General features: G+C 43.8%; 1 protein-coding gene and 1 long non-coding RNA gene across 2 annotated transcripts; one reads left to right on the plus strand and one right to left on the minus strand.

Moving 5' to 3' along the window:
• Positions 1–2,274: 2,274 nt before the first annotated feature.
• LOC127460960 (uncharacterized) lies at positions 2,275–3,823 on the minus strand. Its single transcript, XR_007899917.1, has 3 exons — positions 3,749–3,823; positions 2,651–2,730; positions 2,275–2,515 (listed from the first exon to the last, which is right to left on the minus strand). It is a non-coding gene; the product is annotated as an uncharacterized LOC127460960 (long non-coding RNA).
• A 7,103-nt stretch (positions 3,824–10,926) lies between these two features.
• Positions 10,927–19,624, plus strand: RAB33B (RAB33B, member RAS oncogene family). The gene is made up of 2 exons (XM_051768087.1): positions 10,927–11,282; positions 16,927–19,624. The coding sequence occupies exons 1-2, from the start codon at positions 11,034–11,036 to the stop codon at positions 17,368–17,370; spliced, it is 693 nt and encodes a 230-aa protein (XP_051624047.1). The 5' UTR covers positions 10,927–11,033; the 3' UTR covers positions 17,371–19,624.
• The last annotated feature ends 5,561 nt before the right edge of the window (positions 19,625–25,185 follow it).

Genomic DNA, 25,185 nt, shown 5'->3' on the forward strand with positions numbered 1-25,185 from the left:
TAAACTGTAATGCAATAAACCACGAACTTAGTGAAAGTCCTGTTGTTGGTTCAGTGCAGCAGCATATTTATTGCTTCATTGCTGATCCGTTTAAAAAAAAAAAAATCTTAATGATAAACTCCACCAAGCCACTTGCTATTGTACCGGGATTTGCTTTCCCTTCCAGCCTTCCTAACTGGTTAACAATGTTGTACTGTGTTTTTACGCTCTTCTCTGGTGGTAGCAAATATCAAAACTGGCAGGAAGTCAATCAAAGAATAAAAATGCTGAGTTCTGTTTGTAAATGAGTGCTAGTGTTTCCTTGTAGGGTCCAGCATCCTCCTTAGATGCCCACCAGCTCTGTAATAAACGATCCCTTGGCTCATTCCCTTAATTCCCCATTGTCTCCTTCCATGCTGATGGATTGTTAATTGGGGTGTGGGTCTCGCAAAAGGAAGAAAGGTCAGTAGGGAAAGGATGTGATTCTTTTTGAAGTCAGGCTGCAGAAGAACCACCTTGGCAGGAAGCTGTCTGTCCTAGCCTAGAAACTAATTGTAGCTACAAAGAAAAAGATCCTTTGCTTTTTTCAGGCTCCAAAGAGCCTGGGGGTTTGAAAAAGAGGTGTTCAGAAGCAAGCTGACTGAAGAAGCATTTGCTGTTTTCCTCAGATATGGGTTTGGGGGATGAAATAATAAAATGTAGCTTTCTCTTCCCCACCCATAAGTCCTCCTGGTCCCGAAGTTTTCCTGACCCAGTGTCCCTGAATGTCTTGTGATTGTAAGCAATTATCAGGCAAAATAATATGGTAATGCTGACAAACTGGGGCAAAAGTAGCCAGCAAACTGCTGACACAGCAGTATAAGAACCTATAATGTGTTGTGGACTGGACAGTTAACATTACCTGAAAAAAATGTTTGTTAACAATTGTGTGCAGTGAATAACAAGCTCTGGTTAACACTGTCTGCAGCGAGCACAAGGACTCCAGTGCTTGCAGGGTCTGCATTTGGTTGTGGATGCCTGCAGGGAAGGTGAGTGTGATACTGAAGTGATTACAGCAGTATCCTCATACTCACCCCTTTGGATGGGAAAGGAGCTTGTTGCAGTCAAGGTTCCTTTGGACACCTCGTACCCTTCTGAAAAACAGCATCCCCTAAAAAATAGCATCCCTTCCTTATCCATGTCCTCAGTAACTTCACTGTTCTTCTGGGGAGGGAAGGGGTATTCCTGCTGGGAAACCACCTGCCTTGAACTTTTAATACTTTGAAACCACACCCTTCCATTTCTGGGAACAGCACCTCGTGGTTGTCTACAAGAGGACTTGAAGCACAGAAGATTTATGAGGAACCAGGGTAGCCTGGCAGTTCATGCATTATTTTATCTGCATAAATCTCTCAGTTCTGACCTTTCATCAGTACCCCTCCACTCCATCAGGATCTTCCTACCTTGTCATTCATTATGCTTCTAGAAACTGTTCTGAAGGTCCCTCCTGCAGTAGCAGAAAGACAACATCTTTCTGCAGTCCCTCTGTCCCTGAAAATGCTGCAAGGTTGCATGCTAAGTGCCTTCCTCCACCTACGAAACCTCCACAGGTCCTGCTGGAGGTGAATAAAAACTGCTCTAAAAACAAAACCCAATTGATTAACCCATTGTTGAACAGTTGGAAAAGCAATGTCAGAGTTCTGGACTCTAATCTTCTTAATTTTTTGAAGGAATACGTACAAAAGTAATGTTTTCATTTTGGATTGCATGATTTCTGCAGTGCCTAAGCTGTTGTGAAGCAGGGAAGGAGGAATCACCCTCAGTCTCTGCCTCACCTGTGCTACAGATGAAGCCATTGCAGTACTCCAAAAGTAGACTTTGCTCTTAACTTTATTCACATCTTGCCTTCATGCAGTGAACCCAGGGGCTGTGTAAATGCTATTTATTTGGGGGAAAATAAATTGTGAGCAATGATGTGGCTGCTGAGTGGATCTTGCAAGACTGGCATTTCCATGGTAAGTGCAAGTTGTGGGGCTTTGAGGGCTTGTTCAGTGTCTGGCACTTTCTCCTGAACTCAAAACCACGAGCCACAGCTCCAGCCTTTGAGAGCACTACAGGGATGTCTGTCAGCCCCTGAGAGCAGGAACAGCTCTGCTCCACTGCATATATATTGTGTGATTTTATTGCAAAAATATGAAACTTTACACCATATACTCATAATATATTAAGCTGCTTTTATTAGTTAGCTGCTATTTTTTCTCGCAGTTATGTTTATAATCTGCAAGTATTTTTATAATTTTTTTAGGAAAATGTTGGCTTCTGGCTGTCTACATCATGCATTTTTTTTCTTCATAGGAATCACCAAATGTTCATAACTTTTCATCTCGCTTCACTTGCAGTATCAATAAATGTCTTAATGAAATGTAACTGCTTGAGCTGGAAAAAAACCCAATCTTTGCTTCATTGCAGAGTGAACTTGTCTGTGCTTTTGAATTCTTATGTTGTCCTCTGATGAGCATCTTTTCACCATGTTCTTTACATTCTGTATTGCAGGACCCTGATGGTGGAGAATGATTACCCCCTTCAATTAGATTTTTATATATTTTTTGGCAGAACTGGCTGAGATCTCGTTATACAGCCATATATTCTGTACAGCAGCAGCAGGGGCTGTCCTGAAAGGCACCTCACCCACCTGAATCCTCTCCATGCAACGGTTCAAAGGCACTGACCCCTAGGGTATGGCCTCCTTCCTGAATTCCCCCGTGCTCCAAACTACAATACAGAAAGCAAAGGGGGATAGAGAAGACATAATTTTTGGTTCCTCTCACTCCTAGGCAAACAACCCCCCTTTTTTATGTAGTCTGGCCCAGGTGACCCCTGAGCACTTTCAAACTGGGAAAACCCACTGGGTATCCTTCTGGCACCAGGGGATCACGGGGAGATGGGGGAGTGCAAGTCTCGTCCAGCTCTCCCATTGCCACTGTCTTTTCTCAGAGTTTTGTTCTGTGTTCTCCACTCCAGTCAAAACCATGGAGAGGGGATCGGGAATGCCACACAGACCAGAGGAGAGTTTAGGTGACAAGGACCACTGGGCAGCTGATCTCTTATCCCCACAACTCCCTCTGCTGCTGAGGTTGCTGGATTTCTGCCTCCCTGGACAGAAGGGAGAAAAAAATAACTGCACAAGGCAGTGCGTGCCAGTAAGGGAAAATCTCCACCAGCAGAGAGCACAAAAGGATGTGAGACACTGGTTTTCAGACAAAAGCATGAATGAACAACTTGGGAGCATACCAAATCTGGCTTGATTGCCATCCTGCCTTTTATAAATTATAGACAGGTACACAGATTGTATGTATGCTATGTGAACAACGTATGGTGACCTAAATTTACTTAGATACTTAAAGAGAGGATAAGCCTTGTGTGGCAACTGGGCTGAAACTGAGGGAGCAAACCAATCTCAGTGCCAGGCTGATGCACCAGCTGTTGCCAAGCATTAAGCCACTGGGATAAATACAAGCAGTATTTATATTTATTTGTTCAGTATACTCTGCATACAATAAAAACCCCTTGTATTTGGTTGCTGGCTGGGGTTAATCCACGACAGTGGTTTTTTTTTATTCAACGTTTTAATTGAAATCGCAGTAGGACTATGCCCTTGATGACAAGTAAGAGCCTGGGAGAAGAAGGGAAGCTTATTCTTGCAGAAGCAAGTAACAAAACCACACCCTGAGATCATACTATTTGAAGAAAAACCTGTTGCCAGAAAACAAAACGCACGGTGTATCCTCACCTCGAGCAGTCTGGGGAGTCAAGGGCCCAACATGCAGGCAAATCGCTGGGAGATCACAACTGGATTTGTTTGCTGCCTGGAATGATTGACTGGGGGCCTTGATAAAGACAGGTAAATATAGAAGCTCTGTGACATTTGGTGAGCCTTCCTGCAGTGCTGCCTTGGGACATGCAGACAGCCCTTAAGCACAGTGTGTACGACTGCGGGGAGAGAGAAAGCAGGGACATGGCTTTTAGTTTAAGACTTGCTTGGCAGATCAAAACGCTTCAGAGCAGCTTTGCTGCTCGCTAGTGCTCTCTGCAGCCCCGCTGGCAAGGGTGCTCCCTGTTTTCTCTGACCTCCCCCCCTTGGATAAGCCAGCCCAACAAGGCAGAGGGCACACTCAGCACTGGACCAAGGATGCGCAGGCAGCGTCACTACAGGTTTGGAGAGCCTGGGTTTCTGTGACAAGCTCGACACAGAAGTCAGTCAGTTGTCCCCTCAGCTACCCAGACAGGCCAAGGGCTCGTTCTTCCAGTCACTGCCATCCCAGGGCTGCACGACCTTACATTTCTGTACAGACCCAGATGGCCAAGCAGCGTTTCAAGCACTGGATGCAATCCCACAGCCACTCCCATTCTTATGAGTAGGGATGTCAAGTGGGTGCTCCTACAGAAATACCACTCATAAAGCTGAGGTTGCTGCCTTTAACATTAAGGGTCCAGAGTTTCTCTGCCCATGTTTGGCAAAGCAGAGGGTTCTCATGCAGAGGATTTGCATTTGTGTCAGACAAATACAATGATGACGTGTCTGCTGGATGAGGCCTATTATCATCCGGACAACCTAAAACACACACTGATCTCCACATTAAAGCCCCAGTCTCCCATCAGGCACTCAATGAGGATAAAATCCAAGCACAAGCTAGAAATGGGAAAGCTTTTACTTCTTTTTCTTTTCTTAAGGTTTTTCAGTTTATAGTTTTGATGAGAACAAGGGCTTGGAAGTGAATGAGAAAGTCGCACTCTGGTAACAGCAGCAAAAGCAGCTGTGTCAAAGCTTCATTTCAGTGCAAAGATAGATGAGACATTTGACCTTATGATTTCAACAGGGTATGTTAATACTTGCTTTTTCAGTCTTATATACAGGGTCCTTGAATCCTGTCTCCTGAAAAGCTGTCCTTTGTGCCTCCAACATTTCTGCCATCTGTATTTTATCATAAAGAAATATGTTAGTGGGAGGTCAAACTCTTCTTAGACTTGCAAAGTCAAGTCTTGCAATAGTAGAACTTTTCCTTGCAAAACCACAGCACTTTTTCCTGCAAAAATGGAGGATGTGGGGCCTCACACCAAAGGACAAAGCCCCCACAAGGAATCAGAGGTACAGTATCTCCGCGGAAACTTAAAAAGCATTTTTAAACTACCTGTCATTAAATTAGTAGGGCACACCTGGAAACTTTTTCATCTCTTCAGAAAATAACAAGCAACATGAGAAAACCTTAGACTCACTCTTTTTTCCCCTAATTTGTTCCTTAACTTAAAACCTGGTAGATGTAATTTTTAGACATTGAACAGTCTGCATTTTCATGGGACTAACATGTTAAAATATGCCTTCAAGGGAAGACAGAAATAACTATTCTTAAAATGCTACACAAGTCCAGAGACTTGCAACTATTTTCAGAATCCCTTTTCTTAGAAAATTCTACATCTGCTAAATAAAAATAACTGTGAACTTGGGCTCTTGTGCCTTCATTCACTGAGCACATCCGAAGAGCACATTAAAAGTACTTGTCCTTGCAAAAGAAGAAAACCAAAACCTTTTTTCAAATGCTTCTATAGAAAGAAACATTTTTAATTTATTCTGTTACTATAAATAAATTCAATTATATTTGCTGGTCTTCAAATACATCAGAAAGGAAAAGGAGCATCCAGAAATAGTCTGTGCTGGATGAAACGTAAGGATCTAATCAACATCCTTATCCCTACAAGTGTAACAGAAGTGATGACATTTCGAGTACCACACTGAAATAGCTCACATAAAAGTGACTTAAGCCAAGAGCCTCCTGAGATCTCCTGAGATCAGCCCATCAAAGGATTAAATTGGAAATCAAGTGCAGAAAAGAGGCAATGAGTGCTGTCCTCCTGATGGGAAGCCACCTTCCTCCAAAACTCCTGCTCTTGAGGGACAGCTTTCCTGGAAGAAGGAGGAGTGGGGAGGGTGGGTGGAGTCACCTTATGTCAAATCTTACTGATTTGTTAAGGCTGATGCCAAAGTCTCATGACTGGAGTAATGAGGAATTTCAAAAAGGACAGTCAAAACTCCCACGTGTACCTTTACTATCTCAAGCTAAGGCAAGCTGCTGCAAGAGGAGAGGGCAAATCCTGAGTACCACCAAGAAACCCGAAGGGAATGAGGAGCTTCATTAACTGCACTCAGGATTTTATTCTGACCCCTGGAAGAACTGTGAATTCTTTTAAGTAAAGAGCACTTTAGTCTCTCAGTAAAGTGAACTTTTCTCTCTATACCCAGGTATTGTCCACATCTGGGACAAAAGTTAAACTCTCAGGTTATTTATTGCACGTCCTTTGCTTCAGGGCCCAGCTGTGTTCCAGTGGATCCCTGTGAAGGAGGTTCTGCCTGTCCACAGCCAACAAAACAGGAACTGTGGTGGCTGTTGGCAATATTGTGAGGCAAATTCACTGGCAAAATGTTGGGAGTGTCAGTTTATAACTAGCAGAGTACAATAGTGTAATGACTAGGAATGCCCTCAGCCACTAGATGGTGTGTCTTGGCCATTGAAATAAAAGAAGTTAAAAGCTGTTGAAGAGCTCAGATCTAATTATAATTCATTTTGGCCCTCTTGGCATAACCCAGACCAAAATCAGTTAAACGAGCTGTTGGCAGACCCTGCTGAACAGCTGTTTAAACTCACCGTTTAGCACACTAGTCAGAGCCCAAATCAGGGCACCCCCCCACACTAGAACTAGCATTTTTCTACTTCTTTGATCATGGGGCTATAGAGATATGTTTGCTCGTGCTCCTTCTCCTCAGCCAAACACATTTTACATTCTAGCTGCAAAAGGGAGCAATTCTGTACAAGGGACAGTAGCAACTCACTGGTGACATAACTTCCTCACCTCCTTTTAATCTCACTTTCACAACAGAACAAAACTATTCCTCTTTCTTTGAAAGAATGAATTATTTGACAGCATAACTGGAGGCATCTTGTCTCAGAAGAGGACTAGAGGCTGGAGGAACATCTCTACAATCTTAGAGATTGGTCCAAGGGAAGGGAAAGGGGTGTGACAAAAACTAAGATGGGCACTGTAACTGAAATCGCTCTGAACTCAGGATATTTTAACTTTTTTTTTATTTAATCTAGCCTATTGTTTTTATATTAGTAATAACAGGCTGCTCAAAGCACTACCCTTCAATCACATGACAGTTGCTCTATAGGATCCCGGGATCATTTGTTGTTTGTGCAGGCAAGAAGCCCCAAGTGGTCAGAGGTGTGTGTAACAGTGTAAAGAGGAGGACTCCCAGTGGCTATTATTAGGTATCTGATCCAAACCTTAGGAATCCTGGCTCAGCTATCAGTTTGCAGGCCAGAGAATCACCAACGAGTAACAGTTCTCTCAACTACTGCAATCTACATTTGCTTTGCAGTGTAGGAGTTAAGCTCTCTAAAATAATGTTGCTGGTGGACATTGCTTAAACTTGATGTCTACATCTCACCTGTCTCCTAGGCTGATGCCCTTGGTGAGTTAACAGACTGCTAAAGCAATGCCATACTTCCCTTCTTATGGAGAGATACATCAATCACTTTTAATCCAAGTGTCCTCTCTGTCAGGGATGAACTTGCTCATTTACTGTAAATGGCAGCAGCAGAGGGGTCAGCCTGAAGCACAGCACAGGCAGAGGGGCTGGCAAAGATCTGCTTCCCAGAGCATTCCCATCTGCTTGCCATCTGCATTCCCAGCAGGTCGTGGCAGGTGATCCCACCCCTCTACTCAGCCCTGGTGAGGCCTCACCTGGAATCCTGTGTCCAGTTCTGGGCTCCTCAGTACAAGAGAGACATGGAGCTCCTGGAGGGGGTCCAGCAGAGGACAAGAAAGATGATTAAGGGACTGGAGCATCTCTCTTACAGGGAAAGGCAGAGGGAGCCGGGCCTGTTCAGCCTCAAGAAGAGACAACTGAGAAGGGACCTCATCAAAGCCTATCAGTATCTGAAGGGAGGGTGTCAAGAGAATGGTGCCAGGCTCTTCTCAGTGGTGCTGAGCAATAGGACAAGAAGCAACGGGCAGAAACTGATGCACAGGAGGTTCCATCTGAATGTGAGGAAGTGTGGGTGACCACACACTGGAACAGATTGTCCAGAGAGGTTGTGGAGTCTCCCTGACTGGAGATAGTCAAGAACCATCTGGATGCAATTCTGTGCAATGTGCTCTAGGGTGACCTTGCTTGAGTGTTATGATCCTGCCCCTGAAGGTGGGGTAGCTGAGGTTCTGGTTAATAGATCCCTTGGGGCGGGTTAGAGGGAAACGACACTGAATGACCAGTGTGTTTATATATACATATATATATATATACATAGGTTTTATTTTAGAACAGTTTGGTTGCAATGAAAAGGAGGTATGCAGCCGTATTGGTTATTATCTATAGAAATGCAACAATATAAAAGTATAAAGATATCACTTAAAAAAATATATATGGAAAAGAAAGAAAGAGAGGATAAGAGTAGATAGTGGAGACTTGACCGTTGGAATTTTGATGTCCATTGGTTGAAGTGATGGTCACAGTCTTGATCCACTGGGGGTGGGGAAAGCCCCTGAAACACAAAGATCAATGGGTTAATACACACTCAGGTTCAAGTGGTAACATCCAGGTATCTCCCCTGGGTGAGGGGGGGGAGGTAGGAAGGGTGTTTACACTCTCTGATGTAACACCGTCCTGTGGTGGAAAGCCCCAGAAATGAGTCTGGGGCCACTTTGGAGGTCTTTGATGATTTATGAGCCCTTCTAAGACATGACTGCTTTTTTGCACACCACTGTAGTTGAGCCAGTTGTGCCTTATCAGAAGGGATGAACACCTTGAGGTCTCCCTGTCAATGTCCCAACACCTCCCCTGGGGCAGGAGGGAGTTTTACACCTGAGCCAGCTGTGTAAGGGAGGACATTGGCATGAAGAAAAGCATGATCCCACCTCACAGGATCTGGTTTTTATTGGCCTTTTCCCTTATCTGGCTCAAAACCCAGCTTGTTGCTGAACAAAGGTGGGTTTGTTGTGGTCACCCTCTGGTGTTTATTTGCTACAAGTCACATAGTGATGTGACTTAATAATTAGTATTCTATCTTCTGTTGGTTAATGACTCTATCACTCCTTGTGCTAACTAGTCCTCATGCTCAGTCTTTCTCTTCTCTTGGGTGGGTGGGTTTCTTGGGTCGGGGGTCCCTGAGTCGGTGGTTCCCATCTCCCCCTGCTGGAATTACCTTTTATCCAGTCGGAGCTGATTCCAGCACAGTTGCTGACTTGGGTTTATTAGTTTTCTCCTTATCTTGGGAGTTCTGCTGCATGTCCTTGTGGCCCATAAATCCTTCATTCTTTGTGTCCACTGTCAGTGGCATATCCTGCATCCCAAGCTTTGTTAACCTCTCCCTGGGTTGATGTCACCTCGACCCTTAGTGTTTGATTTGTCTGTCAGTGCCCCAGGAAAGCCGAGACCCTTGTGCCCAACCACTCTGCCAGCGTCCTGTTATGGGGACCCTTCACTGAACAGTCCCACTGCATGAGGGGGCGATCTGACTGCCCTTTTCAGGGAGCTGAGCCTAAGGGAGACTCCTCAGTGGGTCTTCCCACTTTATTCCAGTGTGTTCCTGCTGCAGGTAACTGCCAGCCCAGGGGAAGGACTGACACTAACAGTTTACAGAATAACACCCTTTATTGATACAAACTGTGACAGGTTAAGGTTTGAAGATTGCCAGTGGCAGTATCTGACTGCAAAAATGTATTTAAAGCAATAAACAGACAAGCTCTAATCCCGATAAAAGTATCCAGCATGCATAGAGTATGGTTCTTACCCAACAGATGTCCCTATAGAATGAGAAGACAGGTTCCGCCCGTCAACTGATCCCAGGAGTTCTGGTGGAGTCTTCCCTAACTTTTCCTCCATTCTCAACTTACTTTTATACTATTTCTTTACGTTTAGATGGAGCTTGAGTGACTTTAGTCATAAATACCTTTGTTACTGACTGGTGTAAAATTCTCCCGCTTCCCTTTTCAAGGTACAGTCAAAAAAACCAGAGGGCACACGCCCAGATGGGGGTAGTTGTGCCTTGGAGGCGGGTAACTTTGGGAGGGAGGTGTGTGTTAATGTCACAGTTAGGCTTTAATGAACCAAGTTCATCCAAGGAGAGAGATTTCGCCACAGTCGTTGGCTCAGCAGCAGGGCATCTCCTCCTATCTCCCTTGAGTGACAGGTGCTATTGAGTTCCTCTCCCCGCAGGGATTTCCACTGCTCCACCCTCTGTTCCCTCCACCTTTAGCGGGTGCTTATTGTTGTATGGGGAGTCATCGTGGAGCGTGTGGACTGTGTTCCATCCTGGGAGCAGCACCCTCATTTTACCCTGTAATTTCCGTACCGTTATAAGTTCTGTTGGGATGTGAATACAAATTCTCCGTTTCCTCTAATTTTCACCCCCAGCCACCTTCTCATCGCTGAGGTCACTGGAGCACGTCCAGCCCTAAACCTTAACCAATCCCACCAAGAAGTAATTTGTTTTTCCAACACACGGGCATCACTTAAAGCTTGCTCATTAGCCGCTCTCTGTTCCACGGGCTAAATCCCCCTTCTCCTTGAACAGGCTTGGAAAAGGCGCACGAAGACCAAACACCGGGGAACACCCTGTCTTAAGAAAAAGTGTTCACACACTGCACGTTTTGCAACGACGCGCAGAACGCCCGGTCGGGTGCAGGGGGTCCCACCGCATCCCTGCGGGTTCCTTCCCAGCCCCCATTCCCAGCCCCCATTCCCAGCCCCCATTCCCAGACCCCATCCCCGGTTCCCCATCCCCGGTTCCCCGTTCCCGATTCCGGGGTACCGGTGCCTGGCGCCCCCTGGCGGCGGCGGCGGAGCCGCGCGCAGGCCCCGCCCGCCGCGCTCTCGCGAGACCGTCGCGCGCGCGCGCTGCCGTGGCGTGACGCGGCGCGCGCTGAGGCCGGGAGGCTGCCGCTTCCCGGGCGCGCGCCCGTCCCGTCCCGTTCCCATTCCCATTCCCATTCCCGACCCGTCCCGTTCCCTCCCGGGGCCTGCGATGGCGTCGGCGTCGGGAGACGTGGAGTCCTCGCTGGAGCTGAGCCTGACGGGCTCCGGGGCGCTGCCCGGCGCGCTGCCCCCCGCCCGCTCGCGCATCTTCAAGATCATCGTGATCGGCGACTCCAACGTGGGCAAGACCTGCCTCACGTTCCGCTTCTGCGCCGGCCGCTTCCCGCAGCGCACCGAGGCCACCATCGGCGTGGACTTCCGCGAGCGGGCCGTCACCATCGACGGCGAGCGCATCAAGGTACTGCGGGGCCCTCCCCGAGCCGGGCCCGGGCACGGCGCGCCCCGACAGCCCGCTCCGGGCACGGCCCGCCCCGACAGCCCGCTCCGGGCACGGCGCCCGGCACCGCGGGGCGTGCAGGGTGCGGGTGCCCGGCTCGCCCCTAGAGCCCCTGGCAGCCGCCAAGGCTGGGCGCCCGTGGGTGATAAAAGGGGATGTTGAGGTGCTGGAGCGTGTCCAGAGAAGGGCAGCGAGGCTGGTGAAGGGTCTGGAGCACAAATTCTGTGAGGAGCGGCTGAGGGAGCTGGGGGTGTTCAGCCTGGAGAAGAGGAGGCTCAGGGAGGATATTATCGGTCTCTACAACTACCTGAAGGGAGGTTGCAGCCAGGCGGAGGTTGGCTTCTTTTCCCAGGCAAGCAGCAATAGGAGGACAAGAGGGCACAGTCTTAAGCTGTGGCAGGGGAGGTTTAGGTTGGACATTAGGAAGAAGTTCTTCACGGAGAGGGTGATTGGGCATTGGAATGTGCTGCACGGGGTGGTGGTGGAGTCACCGTCCCTGGAGGTGTTTAGGGAGAGACTGGATTGGCACTCAGTGGTCTTGTAGACAAGGTGGTGTTGGGTCAGAGGTTGGACTCGATGATCCCATAGGTCTTTTCCAACCTTACAGATTCTGTGATTCTCTGAGCTCTGGGCGTCCCGGGCACCGTGCCCCTTGCAGGAGTTTCCAGGCCTCCCATCACACTCCAGCTGTTTGGTGTGATTGGGTCTTATCGGAAATGTAGCTGCTGTGTAGGTTTCTGTGATGATGAACAATTCCTACCATAGGCCAAACCTTTGTGTGTCTTTTGCCAGGTGTTAATCAGTAATTTCGCTTTAAAACGGGCCTTTAGGTAGATCTCTTACCTCTGTTTTAGTGTGGTATCATCAGTTTGTTGCATCACAGAAATTCTGCGTTTGTCTTTAGGCAAGGGTTGCAGTTACTCTAACCTTCAAGTTCAAGTTACATACTTGAACCTTCAAGCTGCTTAGGTGCCACTGTTATGATCATTTTGCTTTAAAAATGTTAGGAAATTGAATGTTGTTCAGGATCGAGCAATAGGGCTCAACTTTTCATTTTTAGGATTCTGTTTGCTGTATTGGTTTGGGCAAATGTGGTGCAGAACTGGACAGCGACGGGCTGGATACTTGGCTTGCATTTGACTGTGCTTTTACTCTGATTATAGGTTTAGCTGAAGATTACTCTTGCAGAACTAAATTTAGTGGAAAATTGGATGGGAGGAAAAAAATGCTCTTTTGTCTTCTTTGTGCTGGAAAGCAAATTATAAAAGCATATGAAACACACCTAGTCTGCCTGGTAGATAGAGAAATGCTGGTGGTGATCCTGACAGTCATTTGCAGGTCAGTCTTCTAGCAGCTTACAAATGCAGTTTGTTTACCAGCAGTAACAGGTTTTAAAGAGAATCCCCTGCACAAGTCTGCTTCTGTATAAGGGTTTGTTTCCATGACCAAAGTTCAGTTGTGTAGAAAAAGGAAGTAACAGTAGTCCTGGTGTTTATAATTACAGCTTACAGTCATGTAGCTGAAAGCTATAGTTTTTCCTTGCTTACTTACTGGCTGAGTAAATTGTGTAGGGCATACAAGAGTAGAAAAGCCAGTTTGCTTTCCTACTCTTGTGCGGTTCTTTACCTCGTATCCTTTTTTAACTAAAAAATAAAGATGAATAGGAGTCTTTGTTTTCCTTTAGAAAACCACTGACTAGAACTTTTTTGACAGCTGAAATTCTGTACTCCCTTGTCTGTTGCTGTCCGTGACAGAGGAGAGAAACTCCCGAGGGATATTGTCTTGTCAGCACCATCTTATTGACTGGCATTGTCATCGCCTCTGCCTGGCCTTTGTTGGAGAGAAGTGAAGAAGAACATGGCCTAATCCCCAGCTCTGAGGTGCTTCAGACAGGTTATCGTGCCATTTTGTTGCACATGTTGTGGTAGGTTGTTTTTCTGCACTCTTGAGAGAATTACCTGCAGAATACACCACCTCTCTTTGAGGGGGGCGGAGACCTGAGGGAGGCTCTTCTGAGGCATGTTCTTTGTGGAAGTTCTGTTTGAGCTTTAAAGGAATAAACTCTGTCATCATGGCCAGGACTCTAGCTCTTAGTGGGATGCTGAGTGTTGTCAAGTTTGAACCAATTTTTGGTTTTCTGGCACCTCCTCTCACTCATCTTCACCTTTCTCCCATGTGGCAGTGAGCTCCAGCAGTGCCTGTTGAACCAGGAGAGAGCAGCTTCAATGAACTGAGTTACTGTGGTCCGTGCTGTACCCCGAAGGGAATTTTTCCTCTTGCACTGAAGGAGGTTATAAAGTAATGTCTTCTTTTCTCCCTTTGCCCTTCCCCCAGCCAGCTGGATGGTCTTCCTTGTGCTGCTACAGCACTGAGCGTTTCCCTCACAGCTGGAGAAATGCTGTGTCACTGGCAGGAACACAGGCACAGTTCTTCTCGTCCGGGGGTCTCCCATACAGCAATTGTGTAGAATTCCAGGACATAGGTACACATGTATTCCTTCATAGCTTTTACAGCAGGATAACAGCTTCATATGAAACACTGGCACCTAAATGTGACGAGTAAATTAAAGCTTTCAACAAATGAATTTTTTGCATTCTGAATTTTCCTCTCCCTCAGTTGATCTAAGCGTTGAAAACTGATGCAAACAATGATGTCACTCTTCGCTGACCTACATTAAAAGAGCAAAGGATGCAAATGAAATTCAGGGAAGAAAGTCTGAACATCGTGTTCTGTACCTTTGAGCTATTCCAAGTTTTTTTGCCCAAATCTTTTAAAAGGAGACATAGTTTACCATTTTATCTTTATCAAAGGCCAGTTATGTTTTTAGCAGTGTGTTACAAACCATGCATGCTAAGTGAGTCCTTGTTTAGAAAACAGCCTTTCTGGATCCACAAGAAGGAGTCAGAAGGTGGGAGGTGATAGCTGAGTCAATATATTTAATAGATATTAGGCCATTTGTCTCCCCTAAAGTGATTCTGTACACAGTTTTATTAACTGAGTTATGCTGTTAAACCACATCTTCAAAATACACATTTTAAAGGGCTGTTATAAAAAAATATGTTCCCTTGAAGATGAATGGTCTTGGACTTATAATGAAACAGTAGCCTTAATGTTACTTCATCAGTGCACATCTCTTAATGTGGATGTTTTCAGTCTTGTTTTTTCAGTGGAGAAAATACTTGGGGGGAGGGGCAGAAATAGAACTTGAGGAATAGTGTCCTCAAGTTCACCTGGAAAGAGGAGAAGAGAAACTTCCAAAGTGTGAAGTTTTCAATATTGGGAAAGGATTTTCCTCTCAGTGCAAACTACTCCTTGCCAGGAATATTAACATTTTTAATTTGCACCCTTCAAGCTTGAAAGCTGCATGTAAATAAAATTTAGGAGGAACTGTAGTTTAAGCTTACCTTGGAAGATATGTAAAACTTTAATTTAATTTCCCCTTCTTTACCCAAGGCTGGCAATACACTTGGGGAACTTGCTTGACTGAAGCATGACTGATTTCTGCTCTGTGAATGAGCAGGGGAGAGAATTGTAAGCTCACAGCTGCCTGTGGAAATGAGCTCCCTCTTTAAATAAATTTGATACAGCATTTTCCAAGATTTATCTGTAGTAATTCTTTAACATTATGTTGTCTGAACATAGGATTGCTTCAATCTGTGCTTCTTTCTTCTCTCTTTAATTTGTCACATTCATGAACACTTTCTATGCAAGTGCAGAGAACTAGAAGTATCTCTCACCTGGGTCTGTTACTGAATCTTACCCAAACTTAGGAGCCTGTGTTTAATCTGATTGTCTGAACTCCCTTAACAGACAATGGAGATGGAGCCAACTGTGTGTGGAGTGTAATACCATTGGCAAAAAGCGAGTTTTTACTCTAAAATGAGACAGATTGCTACTGATTATCATTTTCTGTGATCACAGGCAGGGCAACTTGGCTTGTTTTTCTTAATAATCTTAAGGACCCTTTTAGAAGCTGCACACGGGTCTTTTTAAGTCTGTGGATCAGAAGCTGCAGAGAACTGGACTAGGCTGCAGAAGCCAAGCTGTTCCCATGTTTTCATGTAAATCCTCAGTTCCCCTGAGGCAGCCAGTAACTGCCTTTTCCAACTGCTCTGGTCTGAGTTTTTCTCGAGGATGGGTGGCTGGGGCTGAACATAACATTGCAGGAAAAGTCACACCATCTGAAACATGTTTTTCCTTCAGTCTGTCACACGTGTGATTCATAACATCCTGTGATTGACTCGTGTATTTGGGTTGTCATCTGTTTTAATACTTTCCAACCTGATGAACCCTGTGCTTAAAGGAAGAGTCTTCATTGGTAGTCACTGTTATCAAGACTTTGCATCTGCTTCTGTTGGGTTTCACCCTATTTTTACTGTTTCAAAACAATTTTGTGTGATACTGTAATCCTTCTCTCTCTCAGTGATGCATCTTAAATTCTTGCTGTCAGCAGATTTTCTTGGCACTTGGACTTCCCTTTTTTTTTAATGTAAAAAGACACTGGTAAAAGTGGTAAACAAGGCAACTTTCAGGACGCTTGCAATTTCTAAAAAAGAAGTTTTACTGAAACATTTGGATCAAAGGAATGCAGAACTGTGGTAATGGGAGAACAATTTCAACGATTACATAGCAGCTGTAACTTTCATGAGGACAGATTGAATTTTAAATTTACCTTCATTGTCTACAGAACATTGAATATTCCTTGAGTTCTGAGTCTCAAGAAGAACTCAGCTTTCATTCCCAGGGAGGAAACATTTTCTGCTCAAAAGCCTGAATACTAATCAATCTGCCCCAGCCATCAGGGATCAGCTGTGCATGACAGACAGGAAGCCAGGACTCAGCTTTTTCCCGAGAAATGGGAATTGCCTTTCAGATGTGTGTGATAGAGCCACACCCTAGTATTGGAAACAATAGTCACATGTTAAGCTAACATGCAGAGGTTTATGCATTATTTTCTTTGGGGTTTTTTTCCTTTTATGCATATTTTGATACTACAAACCACAGCGTGGTCCCAGTTTAGGCATTAAATAAGCTGAAGTTAGGTGTTCTTCATGGGAGGGTTTTATTCCAGTGGATACACTGCAGGGACAGATTTCTTTGCCCTGTTTTTGGTGGTGGTGGTGGTGTTATCAAGCATGGCTTGATTTCTTCCTGCTTTTATGTAATACCACAATAGACGGCGAACAAAACTTTGGGGAAGATGACATTTTTGGCAGTAACAAAAATCGTGTCATCTGAGGGTTGTACTGTGAGGTAACGTGTATTTTGTGTTACTTTCAAATGAAAGTGCTATTGCCAAGGTTTCAGCATTTGTTTTTATAAAAATCCTAAAAAGTACAGTCTCCAACAAACCTTCAGAAATTTTTATTTTTTATCAAGTTGTGCCGTCATTGTTCCTGGCCTCATTCGTGAGCATCTTTGAAAGCCAAAGTGTCAGAAATTGTGTAAATGCAACAGTTTTCTTCAGCACAAACTTTTCAGTACGATTAATTCAGAAGAGTGGACTTCTGTGATCATGTAACTCCCCTTGCTACGGGTAAATTTGTGTTGTTTTCCAACACGAGTAGTAAACCACGTTTTTCTCCCGCTGCCTTTCCCTTTCCAGATACAGCTGTGGGATACTGCAGGCCAGGAGCGCTTCAGGAAGAGCATGGTGCAGCACTACTACAGGAATGTACACGCCGTGGTGTTCGTGTATGACATGACAAACATTGCCAGCTTCCACAGTCTGCCCTCATGGATAGAGGAGTGCAAACAACACCTTCTTGCCAACGACATCCCACGGATTCTGGTTGGAAATAAGTGTGACCTGAGAAGTGCCATTCAGGTGCCCACGGACCTGGCGCAGAAGTTTGCTGATACCCACAGCATGCCCTTGTTTGAGACCTCTGCCAAGAACCCCAATGACAATGACCATGTGGAGGCCATATTCATGACACTGGCTCACAAGCTTAAAAGTCACAAGCCATTAATGCTTAGTCAACCCCCAGATCGTGACGAGATACATATAAAGCCTGAACCAAAACCTGCCACGTCCTGCTGGTGTTAGATCCCACTGTCACTGCCTGTCACCTTGTCTTGTTTGCAAGTGCTTCAGAATTATGATCTTGGCAAAGTTCCAGGTTTTGGTAGCAATTATAGCAAATCCTTTGGCACTTTAATGTGGTTTTCTGTTTGTTTTTTTGTTTTTTTGTTTTTTTTTTTCCCTGGTGTAGATGTGCCCATCTCATGCTCTTGCACTTTGTAATTGTACTTTCTGAATTACTGAAGTTTCACTATAAATATATGGGAACGTAAACTTTCATGTGAAGTTTTGACAGAGCAATTCTGCTTGAACTCTTGCTGCCTGAGGTTGTTTTTCATCACTTGTGGTAAGGTTATAAAATAGTAGGCCAGTTTACTAACATTTTTGGTTGCTACTTGCATTGGAATAATGTAGGAGAAAGAGAGTTTTTTGACAGCCGGGGAGCTTGGGTTTTGGGTCAGCAGATGGGGAGATTTTTGGCATATGAAGGAATGTTTGGTGACTGCTAGCAAATTAGTAAGCAGATACCTTTTTATTATAAAAACAAAAACCAGGACTGTCAAAGTTTGGGCTGTCAGTGTAAGTGCAAACTGCTGGTGTTTGGCCTGTCATTCCACTGTGAACTTTGTTTCTTCATGGCAGTGGTAAGGGAATTGACCAACTTATCCCTACCTCTAGACTATTATTTGATACTTAAAACTTCATTAATTTTTTATGTTTAGCATGTGGTACTAAACTATGCATTGCCTCTTATGGAAAGTACTGTAGCACAGGATTTGGGGTAAATTTGGGGTCTTGACTGTCCATAACTTCTCTGACCTTACTAAAACTTCAATGAGGACATATTTCTAAGGGTGCTGTATTTGAGTTGAGTGTCCCAGGGTAAGTAAAAACACTTAAGTAAATAAAAGATTTAGTGAAGTTGGCAAAAGCATATTGGTTTTTTAAGATGGGGGTTTGGAGGATTTTAGTGACAATGAGTGCTTCTCAAATATCTTGAGAAACCAACTTGAGAACATATTTCAGGGAAGGGAACGCCTAGGATGGAATGTTAGGAATATGGGACTTGCTTAAAATATTTCTGAATCCAAACTAGAGTAGGTTTTGAAACATGCAGTAAATCTACCAAGTACATCATCTATTACAGATTTTTGAGCTAAAACCTGCTTGTAATGTCGTGGCTGTATGTGGGGCATCCTTGGCATTGCTAGTGTGAGTTAGTAGGGGTCAGAGGAGGGAAATTACTGCTCCAGAACCATCTTCTTCTGTAGTTCCAGCCGCTTTTTTTTTCACTTCTGTCGAAGGTCAAGTTTCATAATAAGGTCGAGTTTCATAATAAAAATGGTGCTAAGTTGCACATAATTTCATAAAGCAAAATGTAAGCCATAGAATGCCATCTATGACTTCATTCACATGCCATGTCAAACAGTGTCTTGTGACTTAGTTTTTGAAGGAATTGAAGTATAAATGAAGGGGTTTGTTTGTTTGTTTAATTATTATTATTATTATTATTATGTAGCAGGTGTTGCTGACTGGAAACTATATGGAAGGGCCAGTTCAGAAGCTGCCACCCTAGTGATCACATTCGAAACAAATCATTGAAACAAGATAACTAGTATTATGTAAACTATTACAGTTGTTAAGATGTAATTCCACTGCAACTTAAACCGACAAAATAAAAATGCATTGACTTTTTGCTCGATTTAGAAAGAGCGTTCAATTTGGTCTAATACAATGAAGATGTTTAAAAATAATCTAAACAAAAGGTTATACTATAAAGCTGCTTCAACTGTGACAGTATTTTTGCTTAGGAGACACTTGTAAAAGGGAGCTTTTGTATTCACTCTGAACCTTACTAGAATTTACAGTCCTTTCAGAAACAATCACCTTTTTAACACTAGTGTACTTATTGTTTTTTTAAGAAAAGGATTGATCTTAAATTTATCTGTGTACTATTGTAAATAAATATGGTTTACAGTCCTATTGGACAGCTTGTTTTTCACTCATGTCCTTAATCCTTTTTCTCAGAAGGATCCATCTTAATTATTTGTTTACCAAGGAGGTTGACAAGTGTGGGGGTTTTTTTTGCCTATTGGTTTGTGTTTGGGTTTTTTTCCTTTTTTAATAAAATAACCCCAGAATTTCAAAGTCAGTCGATCAGGTCGGGGGTTGAGGTAAGGAAATGATGTAGCTACAGTGTTACTGTTAAATTTGCATTCCTGTTAAGCTTTATTTGAGTTGTCACAGCCTGTAAATAAAGGCCCTCATGTCATGAAAATTGTGTGGAAATGGTGTTCAAGTATGTAATTTCATGTTCAGCACAAAGCATGTTTTAATGGTTTTGCCATAAAAGTAACGTGGTCAGTAATGCAGGATTCAGTATTGCTTCCTGGCTTTCAGTGGTGACATTCTGCCCCCAAAATGGATGTCAAAAATACTGAATACTTTGTATGTGCATTTTCACTTTAACCAAATTGTAAAGTCGGGTTATTTTCTATGTGTTGGGGGAGGGCAAGACACAATTCCAGAAACCTAATAAACTGTCTTTGCCACAAACTGTTATCACTTGTTTTCAATAATTACACAAGGAATGATGATCTAATTTCTTATGGTTAAAAAAAACTATGAGGGAGGAAAAAGAGTTTCTGGTTTCTGTATGTGTGGGTGACAGTTTTGTACAAGACTGCCACCACACTTGGACTGCTGTCAGTGCTTCCTTGTGATGGCTCCGGGTGGATCTGAGGCATCCGAGGCACCCACCTGATGATTCAGAAGTATGTTTGGGATTTATTTCAGATTCCAGAAGAATGGCAAGTGATGCAACCGTTACAAAATTAGGAATTACTGACCCTTGAACGTATGTCAAGAGCCTAAAGGAATCTTCTCCATTACTCTTCTCGTCTCATCATGTTCAGAAATAAAAACTCTTAACTTCCTTGTTATCTCTTTGTTAATCTATCTTGATGGTTTGCCATGTGAGTTTGGACCTTGGGAGTGACCAGAAGGGACCTTGGTAAAAGAAAGCTGCCCAGGGAGGAAGCAGTTTGCAACTTGGGGAGGGCGAGAGGTCGAGATACAGGCTCTGGATGTGTCCTAGTACTCATGCTGTGCATTAGGGTTTCGTGGGGCTTCTAATGTCTCATGTCTTCGTCGTGATCAAGATGCTAGGAAGCATCAAAATAAATCCATGAGGGTTTTATGTGTACTGTAATCTCCCCAAAGCAAAAAGTCATTAAAGATGAAACAGTTCCACCTTTGTCGTTGGTTTTTTTCATCTTCATAAGTCAATAGTTTTAAAAACCAGCATTCCAGATATAGTGAAAATAGATGAGAACCCCTAATGAAAGTCATATTTTTCTCTTTAATTTCAGCTCTAAAATACAGCTTGATGATCTAAAAAACAAGTTAAGCTCTGACTTTTATGGAAGGGTGTACTGTGGGACTTCATACAAGAGTTTAGGCAGAGGCAGCTCTGCTGCTCCCTGTGACCTTCACCACCCTCATCTGTGCCTCACGAGTGCTCTCCCTCCTGGAATCAGGAAAATGGGAAGGCAGAAAAAAGTGACTGTTTCCCCTCAAATATGGCAGCTTTGCATGAAGACAAAACCGATCAACGATTATGGCTTTGCTCACCCTGCAGCCGAAAATACCTGGTTTTGTCTTTGTCTCCCATAACATCTGATCATGTGCTGATCATGCTCTTGTTACCTGGTTCATCCTGTATGACGCAGTAGAAGTGCCATCTTTAAACTGTAGCCCTGCACCAGCATTCCCCCTGGGTGATCATCTGCTGACTTCCTGCTTTTATAAATTCTCGGAAGTTCGTGTTCCTTGTGCCCTCTGTGAGTATTTTCACTTTCACCAGAACGTATAGTTCCAATGGGCTTTTATTTTCCAAAGTCCTGCTTTTCAAGGTCATTGACTGATGTTTTACTGAACAACCTGCAATTCCCAGATAAAAAAGGAGAGCCCTGGGTCATTTTAAAGCAACAGTAACGTTCCTTTTAAAATGGCAGCCTGATTTCCTGTGCAAATCAACGCAACACCAACATGTAATCTTAAATCTAAAGTTGTAAGTAACGTTAGAAACTCATTATCCTATGGCTCACAAAAAACCTCCATAGTTTTTAGGATGAAGGACTTTTTGAAATTCGTCAGTTGACCCTGGGTGCCAAAAGGAGGCCTCATTCTGGGAAGAGACACAGAGAGAGGAGGAATGGCTGCTGGATTCCAGTGATGTCCTGGGGCTCCCTGGACTCTGCACAGCCTCCCAGCTGAAAAACAGGCATGTCAGAGACTGATATGTATTAAAGTGCTTCCTGAAGGCAACTCCTTGTAGTTCAGGAAGCTATTTCCAGGTCCCAAAGGAAGGCCATGTAAGAGCTGCTAGTCACTCAGGGACACTCCATGAGGTGCTCAGTCCCGTTCCATGTGGGTATTACAGACATGTTTTGTTTTCTGCCTTTGCTGAATCACCACTGTGATTCAGGAATGATAGAATCCTTAGCTAATCATTTGAAATTATTGGAAAGCAAATTTCCCAGCAATACCAATGACCATTAAAAAAAAATCAAAACAAAAACCCCAACAAAATGTAATCCTCTCCCCAGCCTGCATTTAACAAATGTGCTGTGCTTACTAGGAGGAAATTCTTCACTGTGAGGGCAGTGAGACACTGGCACAAGTTGCCCAGAGAAGTTGTGGATGCCCCATCCATGGAATTGTTCAAGGCCAGGCTGGATGGGGCTCTGAGCAACCTGGTCTAGTGAAAAGTGTTCCTGCCCACAGCAGGGGGGTTGGAACTAGACAATTTTTAAGGTCCCTTTCAACCCAAATCAGGCTATGATTTATGACTCTCCCTCTCTCCCTCCTTGTTGTTATTTTGGGATAGTAGAGCTTGCAACTCACTTTGCCCTCAGGTATATGAGAGTTGGCATTGCCAGTATCAAACGTTCAAAAGGAGGCAGCCTATTCTCTCTTCCCCCAAATTAAGATTGGCTTTGAAATACATGGACCATATTAAAAAAAAAAAAAAGTAAGGTGAGGGGGCATGTGCTTTGGATTCTTGTCTGCTTTCATCTTATTTTGAAACCTGCAGGGTGCATTTGGATCTTACAGTCTGTGTTTCCATTAAGAGATGGAGTTTGAAAACAGACTTTGCTCACACATTTGAAAATAACAACAGCAGTCCCACAAAAATCTTCAGGTAGTTACTTGCTCCCGGAGAAACAAGGAAAAGCAACTATATTTGACAACACCAAAGAGCTCAAGGGCCCTCTCCTTTTATCTGCCCGTCATAATCCATCTTTCTGTACAGTCAGCTCACGTCAGGTGCTTGTTTAGAACAAGTAACTCTCTTTATAGCACAGCAAAGAGCTTGCAGTGCAAGCTGACAGCAGCAACTCTGCCTCTGTGTTTGAGAGCAAGAGCAGCACATCATATAATCAGATCTTCATTTCAGAAAATAGTGGTGCATGTTTTTTCTTTCTACTAATATTAATATTTTTCAATAGCAAGTTAACAGAGTGCCAAAGAGCACTGTCTTTCTAACAGTTTATAAGCACCTTTTGAAATGAATTTTCTGCTTCAGATGTCATCAGCCCCCTGAAAAACAGTGGAGTGTTGCACAGATGTAGCTGTGAGAATGGAAAATCCCAGTGGTAAAACCACAATAACGTGGACCTTGTGTGATTACAGCCTCTATTTTTCATACACACATGTGCATGCACAAACACACAGAGAGATGTATTTAAATAAACAGGAAGAAGCAACAAGTGTGAATGTGAGCATATGAAGAGTCATAAGACCCTGATCTTAGCTCAGTACTTCCTTTTTTATTATTATTTTTTGTACTGTTTGCACTGCTCCTTTGGAAAGGTCACAGCCAGAAAAGACTCCGGCATGAGGCAATATGCTAAACTCCCTCTTAATGAAAATCTTTGGTTATTTGCTTTTAAAAACAGCATTCTGGGCATCTAAATCTCAGGTCACAGAGCAGAGGCTGTGTTTGTAAAAACACCTCTCCTTTCCCGTGACCAGTGGCCTATCTGAGTCTTGGCTTAGTGCTACAAAGTGAAGCTGTCAGAAGAGAAGTTCAAGTAAAATGCTATCTGTTAACACTGCAGTTAAACTGGAAGTCCTGGCCATGGGATGATGGGACTGCTAGGATTTTCTGAAGGTTTAAGAAAAAAAACCCTATACATGTTCATGGAAGAGAATTTCTTTTTGCATGTGGCTAAAAGAGTAGGAGGAGGGCTCCGGGCTACAAATGGAGTTGGTGAAGTACAGGAATGTGTGTTATATGCACTTTTGGGGCTGTTGCAGAAGGTGGAGGTACAGGTTCTTGTTCTTGGCTGCTGTTACATAAAAGCCTGGTCATTCCACACCCTTCACGCCCACTCCTGCCCAAGAAAACGCTTTGGAATGCTCAGTGGGCTTGAGGTGCTCCTTGTCCTTCATAATCCTCTGTCCCTTGGTGCTTCCTTTAGTTGAGGAAGAACACACAACAAGAAAAAGATTAAACTGACCCTAAAATACACGCAACAGCTTTTCCATTGACTTCAAGATATTTTTAATGCACTCACAAATCAGAAGCAGTGAAGGGCTCCTGGCTTCGGCAACTAAAAATTCAGCTGCAGATTAAAAAAAAAGGGCATGTGCTATCCAGAGGGGGTTTCCAGGTTCCTGTGCATCCTCATTACTACCTTGAAGTACTAACTCCCATACTGAGCTAATATCTAAGTCACTGTGATGCTGCTGTTGAAAGCACAAGGTTGGCAGCCCTTGCCTTTGGCTTCCAAGGCTTACAGAGGTTGTGCTTTTGTCAAATTGCATCTGAAGTGAAAGAATCAATTTCAGTAGTTTTGCCTGTCATGAAATAGGTATATTTCATTTTTATACATGGTGATAGGAGATTATAAATAAAGATATATAACATATATTCTCTTTATATATATAAAATGATGACCAGAAAACATGGATATTCACATGCATGTATTTTTGGCCATCATAGTTATGCACACTTTGGCATCATAATGCAGCACTTGGAAGACTGTTTTTGTGACAGCAGTGAGGTGCCTGTGTGGTACGTGACACAGGTGGGAGTCCAGCAACAGCATCTGCTTCAAAGCTCCAGCTCTTGGGCTTTGTTAGAGAAGAGCTGTTGGATGTAGCAAAAATTTAGGTCAATCAGGGTTGGGAGGCTGCCTGCATCAGACAAAATAAGAGACACAGAAGCAACTGCTATGAGATGCCCTGAGGGCAAAGAATTTGGAAAGTGAAAACTCCAGCCATCACCCTAAGTCATGGTTACTGAGTGGGGGGCAAGGGCTTTAGCAATATTTGCATGTATTGCTTTAGTATAAACACTATATACACAGCAACTAATATTGACTAAAGAAGTAAGTGGTGAGTGTATTTAGAAACAAGTAGTGGACAGAAGCCAGAAGATGAAACATGAATTATAAACCACAGTAATTTTCTTTTAAATTAAGATGACATATAAATGTCAAGCACATGTTTCTGGTAGTGTTGAAGATGTAACTAAAAAAAAAGATACATTACTGCAGCAGCTCAGAAAGTGCAAGTGAAACTCTGCAGTTTAATTGTGTGTTTTGGTTAGACTGACCTGAAGAGCTGCAGGGTCTATCTTTACAGAGCAGTTCCTATCTCTACAGAGAAGCTGCTGTGGCAGGCTGTTTATGCTGTTATGCTGTTTATGCTGTTTGCTTTGATGGGCTTTCCCTCCGCAAGTTAGATTTAAGTCCAAGGACTTTTCCCCATACTTACACACTGTTAGTGTTGGAGAATCACAGAATCATATCTCAAGTTGGAAGGGAC

This window comes from Manacus candei, unplaced genomic scaffold (genome assembly GCF_025592945.1).
Source record: "Manacus candei isolate 608988 ecotype Guabito, Panama unplaced genomic scaffold, ASM2559294v1 h1tg000092l, whole genome shotgun sequence".
Classification (NCBI taxonomy): domain Eukaryota; kingdom Metazoa; phylum Chordata; class Aves; order Passeriformes; family Pipridae; genus Manacus; species Manacus candei.

Bases quoted from the DNA above. Each gene is read 5' to 3' on its own strand.
- RAB33B (XM_051768087.1), top strand. From the start codon at position 11,034: ATGGCGTCGGCGTCGGGAGACGTGGAGTCCTCGCTGGAGCTGAGCCTG. The intron at 11,283-16,926 runs GTACTGCGGGGC...TTCCCTTTCCAG, and splicing joins TCGACGGCGAGCGCATCAAG to ATACAGCTGTGGGATACTGC.